The following is a 14953-nucleotide window of genomic DNA, read 5'->3' on the forward strand; positions in this document are numbered from 1 at the left end:
AAGCTACCCAATCATGTTCTCAACTATAAAACAGACTAATACAATTTAACCCGCACTAAAAAGTAGGCTAATGCTAGCTTGGAGATAATTAAAACGGCTGTCGAAGCGGAACGAAAAACAAAGGTTCCTCCAGAGCACACGGAATGTTTCCCAACGGACCAAACCACCGGAAGTTAGACGATCTCATCCTTCATGTGGTTCATGTTGACAAAACGAAGTGTCTTTGAAAAGTATTAATAAAAAGGATTCACGTTTACAGGCTTCAAATAAAACATGTCGGACAACGAAGACAAGTAAGTGACAACACACATAATGATGTCATATTCAGTATTTAGCCGGAAAAAACAAGAAAACGTGGGCTAACGTTATAGCTAACTAACATTTAGCCAGTTAGCTTAGCACAACTGTAATAGATAGGTACTTTATTTATCCCAAACTGCCAAGCATTACATCAGTTACACATATTTAAAAGCTACAGTAAGATACAATTAGCATTAGCAGCAAGTATATACCAGTGGCGAACCGTCAGGGCCTTCAAGGTATTCAGAGAATACCCTGGAACACTCGGATGAAACAAACCAAAAATCGATTTAATTATATAAATAAAATGTATATAAAATGAATACATGAGAATCGTATCTGTGTTGTTGATCTGTAATATTACAGTGTTACGTTGATTTGTTTGTCCTTCTCGGACCATGCACTACGCATTTCAGTGGTTTTGTGTTGGGTAGAATATCCTCCAACCAAGGTATTCTATAGAGAGGCGAAGTCCCTCCCTTTCCGGTGGACCTCCATGGGACCTTATTTCGGAAAAATTATGTATTGAAGTCAATGGAGAGAGAAAGATTATCTTTCGATCCCGTTTGAATTGTGCCACGAATTACACATATGATGTTTGTCAATCTTAAAAAATCATTTCCATGTCAAAAAAAGTCACAGTTTGTCTTAAAACTGTTGAAATATAAGACTATGAAAAATACGCAACTAGAAAGACTATAAATCCCAGAGTCGCGTAAGTGATGTCATTAACGTTACACATTACACTCGTGTTACTCACCGAAACCTTGTAAAGCCGGTCCCGCATGCTGGCTCTTAACCGACTAACTCCCCTTGTGTGTATGTACAGCTCTCAACATGCCCAGAGTTGTAGTGATTTTCACCTCTTTTAATACTTTTCGCCTCATTCTGAAAGAAAGAGGTGAAATGTGCCAACGTGACGGCCATCTTGGTGTTGGTGACGTGTGCGAGACCAGAGATGTAGTTCATTGAACGGTTCACACCGAGTCAAAATTTGACTTGCAAAATGATCTTTTAAATTGACAAACATCATATGTGTAATTCGTGGCACAATTCAAACGGGATCGAAAGATAATCTTTATCTCCCCATTGACTTCAATACATAATTTCCCCGAAATAAGGTCCCTTGGAGGTCCCCCGGAAGGGGAGGGACTTCGCCTCTCTATATCCTTGATAGAATACCCTGGCCCTTACACTGACTGAGAGCGTACGTTTGGACCGACAGTTTCATCAACCAATCATATAGTGATTTGTAGCCAATGGGCGTATTCTTTCAGAGTTTCCCTCGGTTCCAGGGTACTATAAAAGGCCCTGTAGTTCACTGGCTCGAGACAGAGGATCTAGATGAATGCGACGTAGCAATTCATGCCGTTTTATTGTTTTTAACGTTGAAATGGCAAGTGCAACAGGTGAAGATGAAGTTGAAATGGCAAGTGCAACAGGTCAAGATGAAGTTGAAATGTCAAGTGCAACAGGTCAAGATGAAGTTGAAATGTCAAGTGCAACAGGTCAAGATGAAGTTGAAATGTCAAGTGCAACAGGTCAAGATGAAGTTGAAATGTCAAGTGCAACAGGTCAAGATGAAGTTGTTGCGGAATTGTTGTGAGTACCCTTTTCAAGACGACAATTCAGTGAAAAGACGGACATTATAACGCCGGGGGGGGGGGGCGGCAGGGGTTGTGTGTGTCTACAGAAGGTCCAGTTGTGATAGACACGGTTCACCACTGGTATATACACATTCACAATAGAAAGGACATATATCTAGAGTATCTGAATACTCGGGTTAAATTGGGCCGGGGCTAAGCCATATGTTAAAACATCTCTCGTTCTTAATATAGACTTTATTTAGGGTCGATATGTGTGTTGACTTTACTTTAAAATAGCAGATCTCTGTGACAGGATATAGTTTTTCCGCTTAGTGAACGTGTGTCTCTGCTCCGATCAGGAGCTGCAGCACTGCAGGGCCGGTTCTAACCAATTTGCTGCCCTAGGCAAGATTTTAGCTGTCCAAATATGTGAACATAACCATTAACCTACCATAGCCAATAACAAATAAATGTAACTTAATTTATTTTTGTTGTTCATTCATATCTTATTTTACCTAGTTAACATTTATTTATGCATGTCTTTGTATCTCTCAAGTTTTAAACGATATTTTTGGTTTACTGTCCTATAGTATACACTGACATGCCTTGGAAATATTTGTTTACATAAATTGCATTTATCTCGCTCGATCCCACTTTGGCTGTGAGCTGCAGACGCCTGATAAGCCAACACCCCTGCACTTTCATCACTTACAGCGCCCATCGTACAGGGCAAATGAAAAGTGTAACCGGGGTGAAAAGGGTGTTACATTTACTTAATTATGAATGTTGTTACATCAAGGCTGAAAATTAGGATGAGCGCAAACAGTCAAAAATGTTTTTTTCCCTCCCAGAGCTGCCAGCGCAGCGCCCCCCCCAAATGGCTGTTGTTAAACGCTTCCGACATTTACTTCAACAGTAGAAAAGATAAAAGTATCCAAGGAATACACAATAGAATATATAAAGAATAAATGAAAAATCTCTACAGAAGACCAATACACTACAAAAACAGAAACGTAGTGACATAGGTAATATACATCAAAAAGGCTTCAAATGTATTCAGTATTGTATGAACAATACCAAACAAATGTTTGAACATTTTAAAGTAAAATGCTTCAATCTGGTGCACTTTAAGCACACATTACTAGAGACCTGATCTAGGGGGTACAACTCTAAACACCCATATGAAAAAGATCGGTTTACATTTTAATAACCAAATAAGTATGTGAACATAACCAACTCGCTCCCTATGGAGGACGGAACATGACTTAAGTATAAATAAATAAATGTGTAAATAAATGTATGAAGAAATACAGGAATAAATAAATAAATACAGGAATAAATAAATACAGAAATAAATACACAAATAAATAAATGTTGAAATAAATACACAAATAAAATAATAAATAAATGCATAAATAAATATGGAAATAAATACACCAATGTATAAATAAATAAATAAATAAAAGACGAAAATAAAACAGAACACACGTTATTATATATCTTTCATATATTTCTACATTTACGCGACATACATTTATTTATTTATTTATTTATGTATCCGTATGCTAATGAGGTGGGCGGTCCTAACCTCAGTCTGAAGCAGGATTTGCCAATTGTTGGAGCCAGGCAGAAGCAAGAGATTCGTGGCAAGTCACATCTGTTCATTCTGTGTACAGTGTACACCCACGGCAACTCGCTAATAATGGCTTCTTTAATAATTGTTCTTTCGCACACCCGTTCGCGATGTCCCCAGCGGTGTGCCCCCAACGAAGATGTGCTTCAATAACGTTTGGGGGCAACATGTAAGATGGACGCCCAAGGGTCACCTCTGTTTCCGAGAGGATTTCAAGTTGGCGGGCAACCTCTTGAAGACTCTCAAACACAGCTGGGTTAACATCCACATCCATGTCGAGCTGAGCCAAGTCCTCTATACATCGTTCCACACGAAACTGGACATAGTCTTTTGGTTCTCCGTTCTATAAATGGTCCGCTAATGATCTCCAATGGCTCTTAAACCAATACCCATAAATAATCCTTACAACTGTGGATAAACCATGGCCAGGTGTTAGTATAGCCCTCTGCCAGAAATGATCACACACTCCTGTAACCAATCCTGCTTCAGACTGAGGTTAGGACTGCCCACCTCATTAGCATACGGATACATAAATAAATGTATGTCGAGTAAATGTAGAAATATATGAAAGATATATATAATAACGTGTGTTCTGTTTTATTTATTTATACATTGGTGTATTTATTTCCATATTTATTTATGCATTTATTTATTTATTTATTCTTTTATTTATTTATTTGTGTATTTATTTCAACATTTATTTATTTCTGTATTTATTTCGTCATTTATTTATTCCTGTATTTATTTATTTATTTACGTATTTATTTATTTATTCCTGTATTTCTTCATACATTTATTTACACATTTATTTATTTATTTATTTATACTTAAGTCATGTTCAGTCCTCCATAGCTCCCACGCCCACTTTAGCTGTGAGCTGTGTGAGCCTGATAAGCCAACACCCCCCACTTTCATCACTTCCAGCGCCCATCGTACAGGGCAAATGAAAAGTTATGATCGGTCATAATAACACACACATAACAATTTGGTGATGATTAAATAGTTTACAGTGAGATTTACTCCCATATTTTTGGCCATACTCACGCAGCCCTACAAATGAATTGAGATTTCCACACAAATGTTCTTTAGCAAGTGTGCAGAGCAGTGTTGATTTAAAAAAGTAATTTGAAGGTTGGATATTTGTAAACCTTTTTTTGTGTATATATATATATATTAATAATTTAAGATGTAAATGAATTCCAGTTCATTTGTAGTACTTTCTATTTTTATTGTGACATTTGGTGGCATCAATGTGTGCATTTGATACAGATAATGGAGCAGTTGCTTTAGGGCCACAGTGTAAGCCTATATCCCTTAAGGTCAAATAATGAGATCCTCGACCTCCGCCCCCCTCTCGCACCTCCACACAGAACCCCCCACATATCAAATCCCAATTTAACCCCTGTGAATACTACACCTTATAACGAAAACAGTGCATACATTGTAATGACTATACACTCTCACTGAGCTAAAGGGCTTTATGACTTAATGTGGTTGTGTTTTCTCTTTGATAACTGTTTGATAATATATTTATAGCTTCGACGACGGAGACTTTGATGATGGAGATGATGATGACGGATTAGATGACCTGGAAAACGCGGAAGATGTAAGTTCGCTGTCTGATTTCGAAAATACAGCATATTGTAATATACAGGTTTTTATGTAAGGGATAATGTGCAGCGAGGCGGTCATTATGGGGGAAAGAACACCCGACCGGCAGCTCAGGAGCCAGCTCTGAATTAGCCCTGAGCGGAAAAAAACGCTAACGCAATTAGCACAGAACTCAAGGTAAAATACCCTTATTACTTATCGGATCTGCACAAACAAGATATCGATTAGCAAGCTGAGATTCCACAGATTCCAGACGTATAAGTATCATCACTGAGCGATCAGAATTTACATTGTTTTACTATGTTCAATCTGAATTTACTTTAAAATAAAAAAAAATCTATATTGATTCTGACTTTTCTACATCCAACTCACAGGTTTATGATTGCTTTGAGAAAAAAGATTATTAATTTAACTCTTTTAGAAGTGAAGATATGGTCATTTGTTCTGGGAATGTCATTTTCGAGCCTGAGACCTGAAAAACAGGCTCCGGGCTCAACTGGTTAACAACAGTCAATAAATCCTTGTCAGCGGTCTGTCTGTACTGGATTAACAACGTGTCACGTGTTCTGAATTGACCAATCAGAATCGAGTATTCAACTAAGCCATGTAATACATATTTTGTAATGTTATATTTTACAACAGTGTGAACATTTTTAATTCAACTCCTTCGTTTATATACATATTTTTATTTTATTTAGTAGTTTTATTTCAAAAATGTTATTGGTGTAAATATAATTGTTTATAATTTGAGTTATTTTTAAACTTATATTAATATTTGTATTCAATATTTATTTATTTTTGTTGTGTTTATGTAATTATTAATTTTGTGTTCTTTATTCTAACTACTTTTGTTCATTTTATTTTAACTCATGTAATGGTTCAACTGTCCAAAAACGGATTGAAAAAGACAGGATAAATAATGTCTTCTATTTCTGATAATTCCCATAACTGACTGCCACACTTTTTTGAAGTATGACTTGAGCCTTTGTCTAAAATATCGAGCCATTTACCTTTTACCATGCAATGTCTCTGCCGCTGCTCTGTGATGATGAGATTTGTTTGTTGTCTGTGTGCAGGAGGACCGGGAGAACGTGAAGATCCTTCCCGCAGGAGAGGGATCGCAGGCCAACCTGAAGAGGATCACAACTCCTTACATGACCAAATATGAGAGAGCCAGAGTTCTCGGGACACGAGCTCTACAGATAGCGTGAGTGGTTTTGTGGAGACTGCATTCAAGTTTAAGTCCATATCAATCAGGTAGATGCATCGTCTGAGTCTCACAAGTTAAAGGTCACCTATTATGCAAAATCCACTTCTTCATGTCTCTTCTACATCAACATGTGTCCCCTCTTCTTCATGTCTCTTCTACATCAACATGTGTCCCCTCTTCTTCATGTCTCTTCTACATCAACATGTGTCCCCTCTTCTTCATGTCTCTTCTACATCAACATGTGTCCCCTCTTCTTCATGTCTCTTCTACATCAACATGTGTCCCCTCTTCTTCATGTCTCTTCTACATCAACATGTGTCCCCTCTTCTTCATGTCTCTTCTACATCAACATGTGTCCCCTCTTCTTCATGTCTCTTCTACATCAACATGTGTCCCCTCTTCTTCATGTCTCTTCTACATCAACATGTGTCCCCTCTTCTTCATGTCTCTTCTACATCAACATGTGTCCCCTCTTTTTCATGTCTCTTCTTCATCAACATGTGTCCCCTCTGTGTAAAGAGACTCTGAAAGTTTCAGGAACAAAGATTCTCTCTCTTTTTGTCCTGATCCATTTATATAAAAACCTGTCTGAAAATGAGCTGATCAGATTTTGGCCACTTGATGATGTCATAACGATGTGTTGGCTTGTGTCACCATTAGCCAATCAGCAACCAAGGTAACCCCCCCCCCCCCCCCTCCCTTATCACCTGAATCTCCTCCTAGAGCACCTTTGAGTTCTTTGTAACCAAATATCTCTCAGAGGGGCGTGGGGAGGGGCTCCTTATTTTCATCTAAAGTAACAGACAGAGAATCAGCACTTTGGAAACAGGGCTGAAACAGAGGGGATTATGGGTAATGCTGCAATGATCTGTTTGGTGTTTCAGCCAATCAGAGACATGTTCTGTATATATCTGAGACCTATAATATATTGATGAAAAACAGTATAATAGGAGACCTTTAATGTAAACATCATTTACTGACCCTGTCTTCCTGCTGACTCTCCAACAGGATGTGCGCTCCAGTCATGGTGGAGCTGGAGGGAGAAACCGACCCGTTGCAGATCGCTATGAAAGAACTCAAGTAAGTGTTTAGTTTGATTTATCCTTAATGCTTTATAGGAGTTTAACATGACGGCATCTTTATTCATCAGAATCAGGTAGTTTACACACACAGGGGATTTGCTTTGGTGTATAATACTAAATACATAAACAAAGTAAGAGGAATTAAGTTGTGAAAAGGCAGCAGTTTTAAAATAATGAAATGAAATGTAAGAGAAATATAATAATATATGTATAAAACAAGTACAACAAGAATATGACAACAAATAAATAATGTGCAGGTTATCAGTAATTGAAGTGGAAGAGCTTACAAAAAGATTAAACCTAAATGGGTCGCGAAATATACTTTGGCGGACATAGGCCTGTGGCGATAATCAATAAATTGACTTATCGTACGATAAATAAAAATGGACTCTATAACTTTTCTGAGCTCGATAAATTGCCGTTTACATAAGGATGTTTAAGGATAAAGAAATGTAGCCCGGCGTGCTGTGAGGGGCGGGGCTCACACACAGCCAAGTCAGGACACTCTGCGTGCAGCAGTGTAGCAGCCAAATGAATAATATAGAGACGAGCAGGAGACAACGTGTGACTTACTCGAGGGGAATTTGAAGTTAAATGGAATTGGTTGCAAAACCTAATTCCACATCTCCGGTGTGGGAATATTTTGGATTTAAGCCAAATCAACGAGGCGAACCTACGGACTTGAATGAGCCGGTGTGTCGCATTTGTTTTAGAAAGGTAGCAACAACAATGTTCAATAAAAAGTTCTGTTTGAAAGGATATACTTGAATTATTATTATATAGTATCATTATGTCAGTGGTCGAAAAATGGTCTTACAATGGTCCCGACAATATTATCGTTTATCGCAATAATTTCCGGGAAAATGTATCGTCCAACAAAATTAATTATCGTGACAGGCCTAGGCGGACGTTGCTATAAAGTCTATGTGTGGGAAACCCTGCATTGCGATGCATTTGAACATGTCATCTGATTGTGTGTTGAATTTGCACTGTCCTCCTTTTAATGCACAATTTCATCGTTGTACCTTTAATCTAAATGTATTTTTTATATGTCTACTCTATGATATTTGTAGTTTGTTTGTATGTCTTTTAGTGGTAACTGTATTCTGTGTGATAGACATTTTCTGTGAATGTCTATGTGAAGCACCTTGTACTGCACTTATTGTATGAAAGGTGCAAACAAATAAAGATTATTATTATTATTATTATTATTATTATTATTACTGATGTTTTTTGTTTATCCCCCTCCCACAGAGCCAGGAAGATCCCCATCATCATCCGCAGGTACCTTCCTGATGGGAGTTATGAGGACTGGGGCAGTGACGAGCTCATCATCACAGATTAAACTCATAGCTGAATACAGAAATGTGCTGATTGACAGCTGTCACCGCTTCAGGTCAGTCAGGGTCATGAGGCTGAGGCAGGTATCACCTCCAGTCCCTCTGAGGAATCATATTTGAGTTTCCCAGCTGTTTGTTAACGTTCAACTGGAAAACCCACATTGATCTTATGATTACACCGCAGCTGGCCGGGGAAACATGAGCACATCAAATGTTCTGAACGGACACTAGAAGACTCGTAAAAATCTGATCAGTGTCGCCTCCAGGTTTTTGATCATGTGATCCATTTTTTGTCACTCCACACAACTTAAATTCAAAGTTTGTCGACGGTTCTTGTTTTATTTCTTTAACAGCTGCATTATAACGACGAGCCACTAGGGGGAGATGTAACGTAAGGCATTCATTTACTTTGTGTTACAAAATCAACCTGTGTTGTAATTATTCATTCTGTTGTTTTGAAGGAGAGGGGATTAGTGTTAAAGAACTGTTTTATTCTTGTTAATAAACTCTTTTGTATAAATGACTGTCATTAATAACACTTTTTTTATTGTACTAATATCTTCACTAATTCAACACATTAAACGACACACAAAAACAACACAAAATGAATATGCTACATTAGTAACTTATACTTATGACCTAACTTAAAGGTGGGGTAGGTAATTCACTTCAGAAACACTTTTTGTTATATTCCATGGAATGCTCTTAACATCCCGATAGCAATGAATACATGAAATGCTTTGACAATAAATCCATAAATAAATGTTATCTGTGGAAGCCGTAGTACTGTAAAAAGCACGACCAATCATCTGAGCCGGCCCGGCTAAAATAACTGGATGGCCTACCTGCCTGTCAGCCTTCCATCTGTGCACAAACTTATCTCGTGCCCTCATTGGTCATGTGCGCGTTCGTGTGTGTTGGAGGAGGGGCTCTGTAAGGAAGTCTGAAAGAAGGGGCAGATTTTTTTCGGCTGCGTACTTTCAAATTCTAGCGCACTTGAGCTGGTTTCTCCATTCTTACCTACCCTACCTTTAAATACAATACAATCATAAGTAAATTATATATATATATATATATATATATATATATATAAAACAAATTATTGATAAATAAAATATAGGTTACTTTTCCTCGCTGTTCAATGATTCAGACATATCCACATCTTCCAAGAAATACAAAAAGAAATATTAGTTATTCATCACACTCATACCACTATGATTCACAAGAGATTAATTATGAGTTATACTTTGGGTTATTATCCGTGTCACAGAGATTTAAAGGTATGATGTATATGATGTGGTTTAACACTGGATGGAAAGTCAATTTGTGCCGTCTCTTGGCAGACAACACTGACAATAAATGGCACAAATGCAGCCACATAAATATAAAATAACAGTATTTTTGAATGCGGAAGAAATGACACAATATACCTGTAAGGTTCAGGAGGTGTGTTAAAGAGTTGTAGCAGGTTAACAGCTGATGGTGAGTGTTGTTATTGTCATGATTCTCTCTGAGTCCCCTCCCCTCTTTTCCTTTTCATACAAACACATTCGCACAAAGCAGACACACAGGCGCTGTATTGTTTAGTGGAAATGAGTTGTTGTTGCCCAGAGAGAGAGAGGGTTGGTGCATGCAGGAAGAACGAGGGCGCTGAAGTTTTTGAGAGTGAGGATTAGAGAGGACGCTGCATGGCCGTTCTCCAGCCACTGCTATACAGTATATTCAGGGTGTTTAGGTTTATATACAATATGCATTATGTGTATATTAAAGGGGACCTATCATGCAAAATGCACTTTTTGATGTCTTTTCTACATAAACATGTGTCCCCGGTGTGTCAGAGAACTCACGCAGCGTCAGAAAATAAAACCCTCTCTCTTTTCCTCCGTACCCAAATCTCTAAAAACGGGGGAACAATGGAGCTGATTCAGATTTGCGTCCGATATGACGTAATATCTGAAATGTGGACCCACGGCCCTATCAGAAACGTTGCTATCAGAAACAATGCCCGACTGTTTTGGACGTAATATGGTCGGTGTTTACATTAGCATCGCTAACACTCAGAGCTAACCTGTACTGGAGAGCATGTGTGTGAAGAAGCAGGAAATAAAAAGGAACTCACCTTGTGGTATAACCGGCAAGAGAGAAAGCCTTTGAGCTCCATACTGTTTCAGAAATAATCCTTGATAATCCATGATATGGCGTTTCATCACGGCAGTATTTAGTGTAGACAGTAGCTGCCGGGTCCCGCATGAGCTCAGCCCCCTCCTTTTTTATTTTAATCAATTTAAAAAAAATTAAAGCTTTATACCCCAAATCAGCACTTTTGAAACAGGAAGTGAAATAGAGGGATATGAGGCATGGCTAGAATGGGTGATCTGTTTGGTATTTTGAGCAGAACACTTCATAGACATGTTTTTTATATATTTTTATATATCTGAGACCTATGCTATTGCCTAAAAATAGCATGATAGGTGACCTTTAAGACATCCTACATGATAAAGTGCGGTTGGGAAACAAATATAGAAACTGTCCAATTCAGCAGTAATATCTTATTAATACTATTTATTGTCATGTTATAAGTTGTACAATATGTGCCTTTTTATTTACAATTCTGTTTATATAATTATGTTGATTCTATCTCGTTTTTATTTCTTATTGCACTTCTGGAATGTTTTATGGGTATATAATTATCTTTTATTATTTGAATGTACATTTCTATTGCAAACTCTTACTGTTCATGCAAAATGCACTTTTTTATGTCTTTTATACATAAATATGTGTCCCCGGTGTGTCGGGGAACTCGCGCAGCGTCAGAAAATAAAACCCTTTCTCTTTTCCTCCGTACCCAAATCTTTTAAAAACGGGGGTACAACCATGGATGTATAATAAGAACTGGATACAGCGTGGGAGGCGGGGTCTCGTTCTTTCCTATGAGAGCTGCTCATTGGCGCATGAGGACAAAATGGCCCAACTTTTGAGAGAGCGAAACGTCACCGATTATCCGTCATGCCTGGCTAGAGCATGCGCAGTTGAGTTGCCCCTTAAGCCCCGCCCCCCGAGCTCCCACTCTCGGCTCACTAGAATGAATGGAGACAGAAAATAAATCTAGATTCGGCTTTTAGTGCATTTTACAACTTTAAGGACTTAACGATTATAATAAGGGCTATAACATAGTTCATACTGGGTAGTTTATTTAGATTAAAACAAATTATCCGCTGATTTACAGACGTCTCTTTCCCCATGTTAGTCAATGGGAAAAAGTTGTTTTGGGCCGGGTGACGTCACGGACTGATACGGAAGTTGCAGTACCGCCGTTTGGACACAACGAATGTTGGGCACAGAGTCCGGCGCACTTCCTGGGGGCTTGGGTACAACGAGCGGATACAGATTTGCTGCCGATATGACGTCAAATCGGCGGCGGACCCACAAAAAGTTGCTATCAGAAACAATGCCTGACGTGTTTTGGACGTAATCTCGTCTTTGTTTACATTAGCAAGCCTCGCTAACACTCAGAGCTAACCTGTACTGGAGAGCACATGTGTTTAAAAAGCAGGAAATAAAAAAAGGAACTCACCACATCAAGGATTATTTCTGAAACAGTATGGAGCTCAAATTATTTTTCTCTTGCAGGTTTACCACAAGGTGAGTTCTTTTTTTTATTTCCTGCTTTTTAAACACATGTGCTCTCCAGTACAGGTTAGCTCTGAGTGTTAGCGAGGCTTGCTAATGTAAACAAAGACGAGATTACGTCCAAAACACGTCAGGCATTGTTTCTGACACTGCGTGAGTTCCCTGACACACCGGGGACACATATTTATGTATAAAAGACATCAAAAAGTGTATTTTGCATGATAGGTCCCCTTTAATATTTTATAAGACATTCTTTAACTTCTTGTTTTATATAAATACCTTTTTTCATTATTGATTTTAACCTTTTTTCACACTCTTACTTTACTTACATTTATATAAATATTATTATTTGTATTTATCCTTTTTTTAAATTCACAATGGAGCAACTGTCCATAAACCCCATGTCTCCCGGTATAAATAAAGCAGTCTGACGATGACTGATTTCAAAGGAAGAAATGATGACGTAGGCTGTGTACCAGGGTTGAAGTAAAGACGTGTCTCAGAAGTATTTTAACGTCTCCAAGAAGAAGCCAGCTTGTACTTTCATCTATAATTGTGTGTCGCCTCGGTCATGCTCTTAAGTTCTCAAAAAACTGCTTTAATCTGTGAGCCTTTTGATTGGAGCAGACAGAGCCTCAGGGTGATGCTGCACTCCTTTCATGGTGTGGAGGGGGGGGGGGGGACCATGTGACCATGTGACGCTCAGCTGCACCAACCACAGCGAGGCCACCATCAGGGTGCAAATAACATCTTCAGTTTGATTCTTCTTTGCTCATACTTCCCATGTTCCCCTTTATTTCCAGAGATGGCAAAAGTACACACATCCTTTACTCAAGTAGAAGTACAGATACTCGTCGTGTTTAAAAATACTCTGGTAAAAGTAGAAGTACTGACTAAACTTCTTTACTCAAGTAAAAGTAAAGAGGGCTTTGAAATGTACTTCAGTAAAAAGTACCCATAACTACCATCTGTTTTAAAGAGTACCTGACCTCCCTTTATATTAATAGAACAATAATGTCATTGTTAGCTAATGAATGTTTCCATGCTGAACAACGGCAACATGACAACGTTTTCATTGGTCCCTCTTCTTTAGAGAAGACCAGGAAATGATGGATACACGGATCGTGTTCAAATCAATAGGCACGCAATGACTCTAAATAATAATGATCACGCCACCAAACACACATTCAAACTAAAGGAACCAGCCTGTTTGGGAAATGGAAGAAGTAGAAAGTACAGGTATTTGTGTTCAACATGTAAGAAGTAGAAAGTACAGGTATTTGTGTTCAACATGTAAGAAGTAGAAAGTACAGGTATTTGTGTTCAACATGTTAGAAGTAGAAAGTACAGGTATTTGGGTTCAACATGTAAGAAGTAGAAAGTACAGGTGTTTGTGTTCAAAATGTAAGAAGTAGAAAGTACAGGTATTTGTGTTCAAAATGTAAGAAGTAGAAAGTACAGGTGTTTGAGTTCAAAATGTAAGAAGTAGAAAGTACAGGTATTTGGGTTCAACATGTAAGAAGTAGAAAGTACAGGTATTTGTGTTCACAATGTAAGAAGTAGAAAGTACAGGTATTTGTGTTCAAAATGTAAGAAGTAGAAAGTACAGGTGTTTGAGTTCAAAATGTAAGAAGTAGAAAGTACAGGTATTTGGGTTCAACATGTAAGAAGTAGAAAGTACAGGTATTTGTGTTCACAATGTAAGAAGTAGAAAGTACAGGTATTTGTGTTCAAAATGTAAGAAGTAGAAAGTACAGGTATTTGGGTTCAAAATGTAAGAAGTAGAAAGTAAAAAGTGGCCAGAAAAATAAATAGTGGAGTAAAGTACTGATACCAGAAACATGCACTTAAGTACAGTAACGAAGTATTTGTACTCCACTACTTCCCAGCTTCCTCACATTATTATCTGATATAATCTTTCTCCAGCACCTACACTGACCTGGCTGGTTAGAAGTGAATATGTCAGCATGTTCTTGTTGTCCTTAATTTGAATCGTTATGGTTTATTGCACTGATTGTACGTCACTTCGTATGAAAGTCAGCTAAAAGTAATGTTATATGTCATTATGTCTCACCTCTGTAGATCTGTCCCACACATTTCAGAATCAGAAATCCTTTATTTGTCCCGCAGCGGTTAAATTGTACATGTTATATAAACGTTTAAGCAAAGGTAGAGCGCAGATCAAGACAAAATGTTAAGAGTAGACAAAAGCATATTAAATAAAAAGGCAAGCACGACCTAATAAAAAAACATCCATGTTAAAAGGTTAGGGAACATATCAAAGTGTTGCAGGACCCAGTACAATTAATACACTGTAAAAGTGTATATTACAAGTTGTGGTATAACAAATGATAACTAAATATTTTAAAATGACTGGAATCATATTTGTGTTTTCCAGCTGTTTGTTATCTTTCAACTGGAAACCCCCCATTGATCTTGTGATGGCACCTGGTCCTAAATATTATACAACTTCTGTAACGGGATCTGAATTGGATAATTAGATTTAGATGTTACTAATGTTCTTATAAACAAGTGATAGGATTTCATTCATGAAGCTATTC

General features: G+C 37.9%; 1 protein-coding gene across 3 annotated transcripts; it reads left to right on the top strand.

Annotated features, from left to right (window-relative positions):
* Nucleotides 1-88: 88 nt before the first annotated feature.
* On the top strand, nucleotides 89-9285 carry polr2f (polymerase (RNA) II (DNA directed) polypeptide F). 3 transcript variants are annotated; one of them, XM_034142961.1, is made up of 6 exons: nucleotides 1633-1841; nucleotides 1875-1902; nucleotides 5056-5125; nucleotides 6207-6337; nucleotides 7349-7420; nucleotides 8677-9285. In XM_034142961.1, the coding sequence occupies exons 1-6, from the start codon at nucleotides 1649-1651 to the stop codon at nucleotides 8765-8767; spliced, it is 585 nt and encodes a 194-aa protein (XP_033998852.1). In that variant the 5' UTR covers nucleotides 1633-1648; the 3' UTR covers nucleotides 8768-9285. The 3 variants fall into 3 exon arrangements, with proteins under 3 accessions (XP_033998853.1, XP_033998852.1, XP_033998851.1); XM_034142962.1 differs by lacking the exons at nucleotides 1633-1841; nucleotides 1875-1902 and adding an exon at nucleotides 89-293; XM_034142960.1 differs by having other exon boundaries at nucleotides 1633-1902.
* Nucleotides 9286-14953: the final 5668 nt, after the last annotated feature.

Source organism: Trematomus bernacchii, unplaced genomic scaffold (assembly GCF_902827165.1).
Source record: "Trematomus bernacchii unplaced genomic scaffold, fTreBer1.1, whole genome shotgun sequence".
Lineage (NCBI taxonomy): Eukaryota > Metazoa > Chordata > Actinopteri > Perciformes > Nototheniidae > Trematomus > Trematomus bernacchii.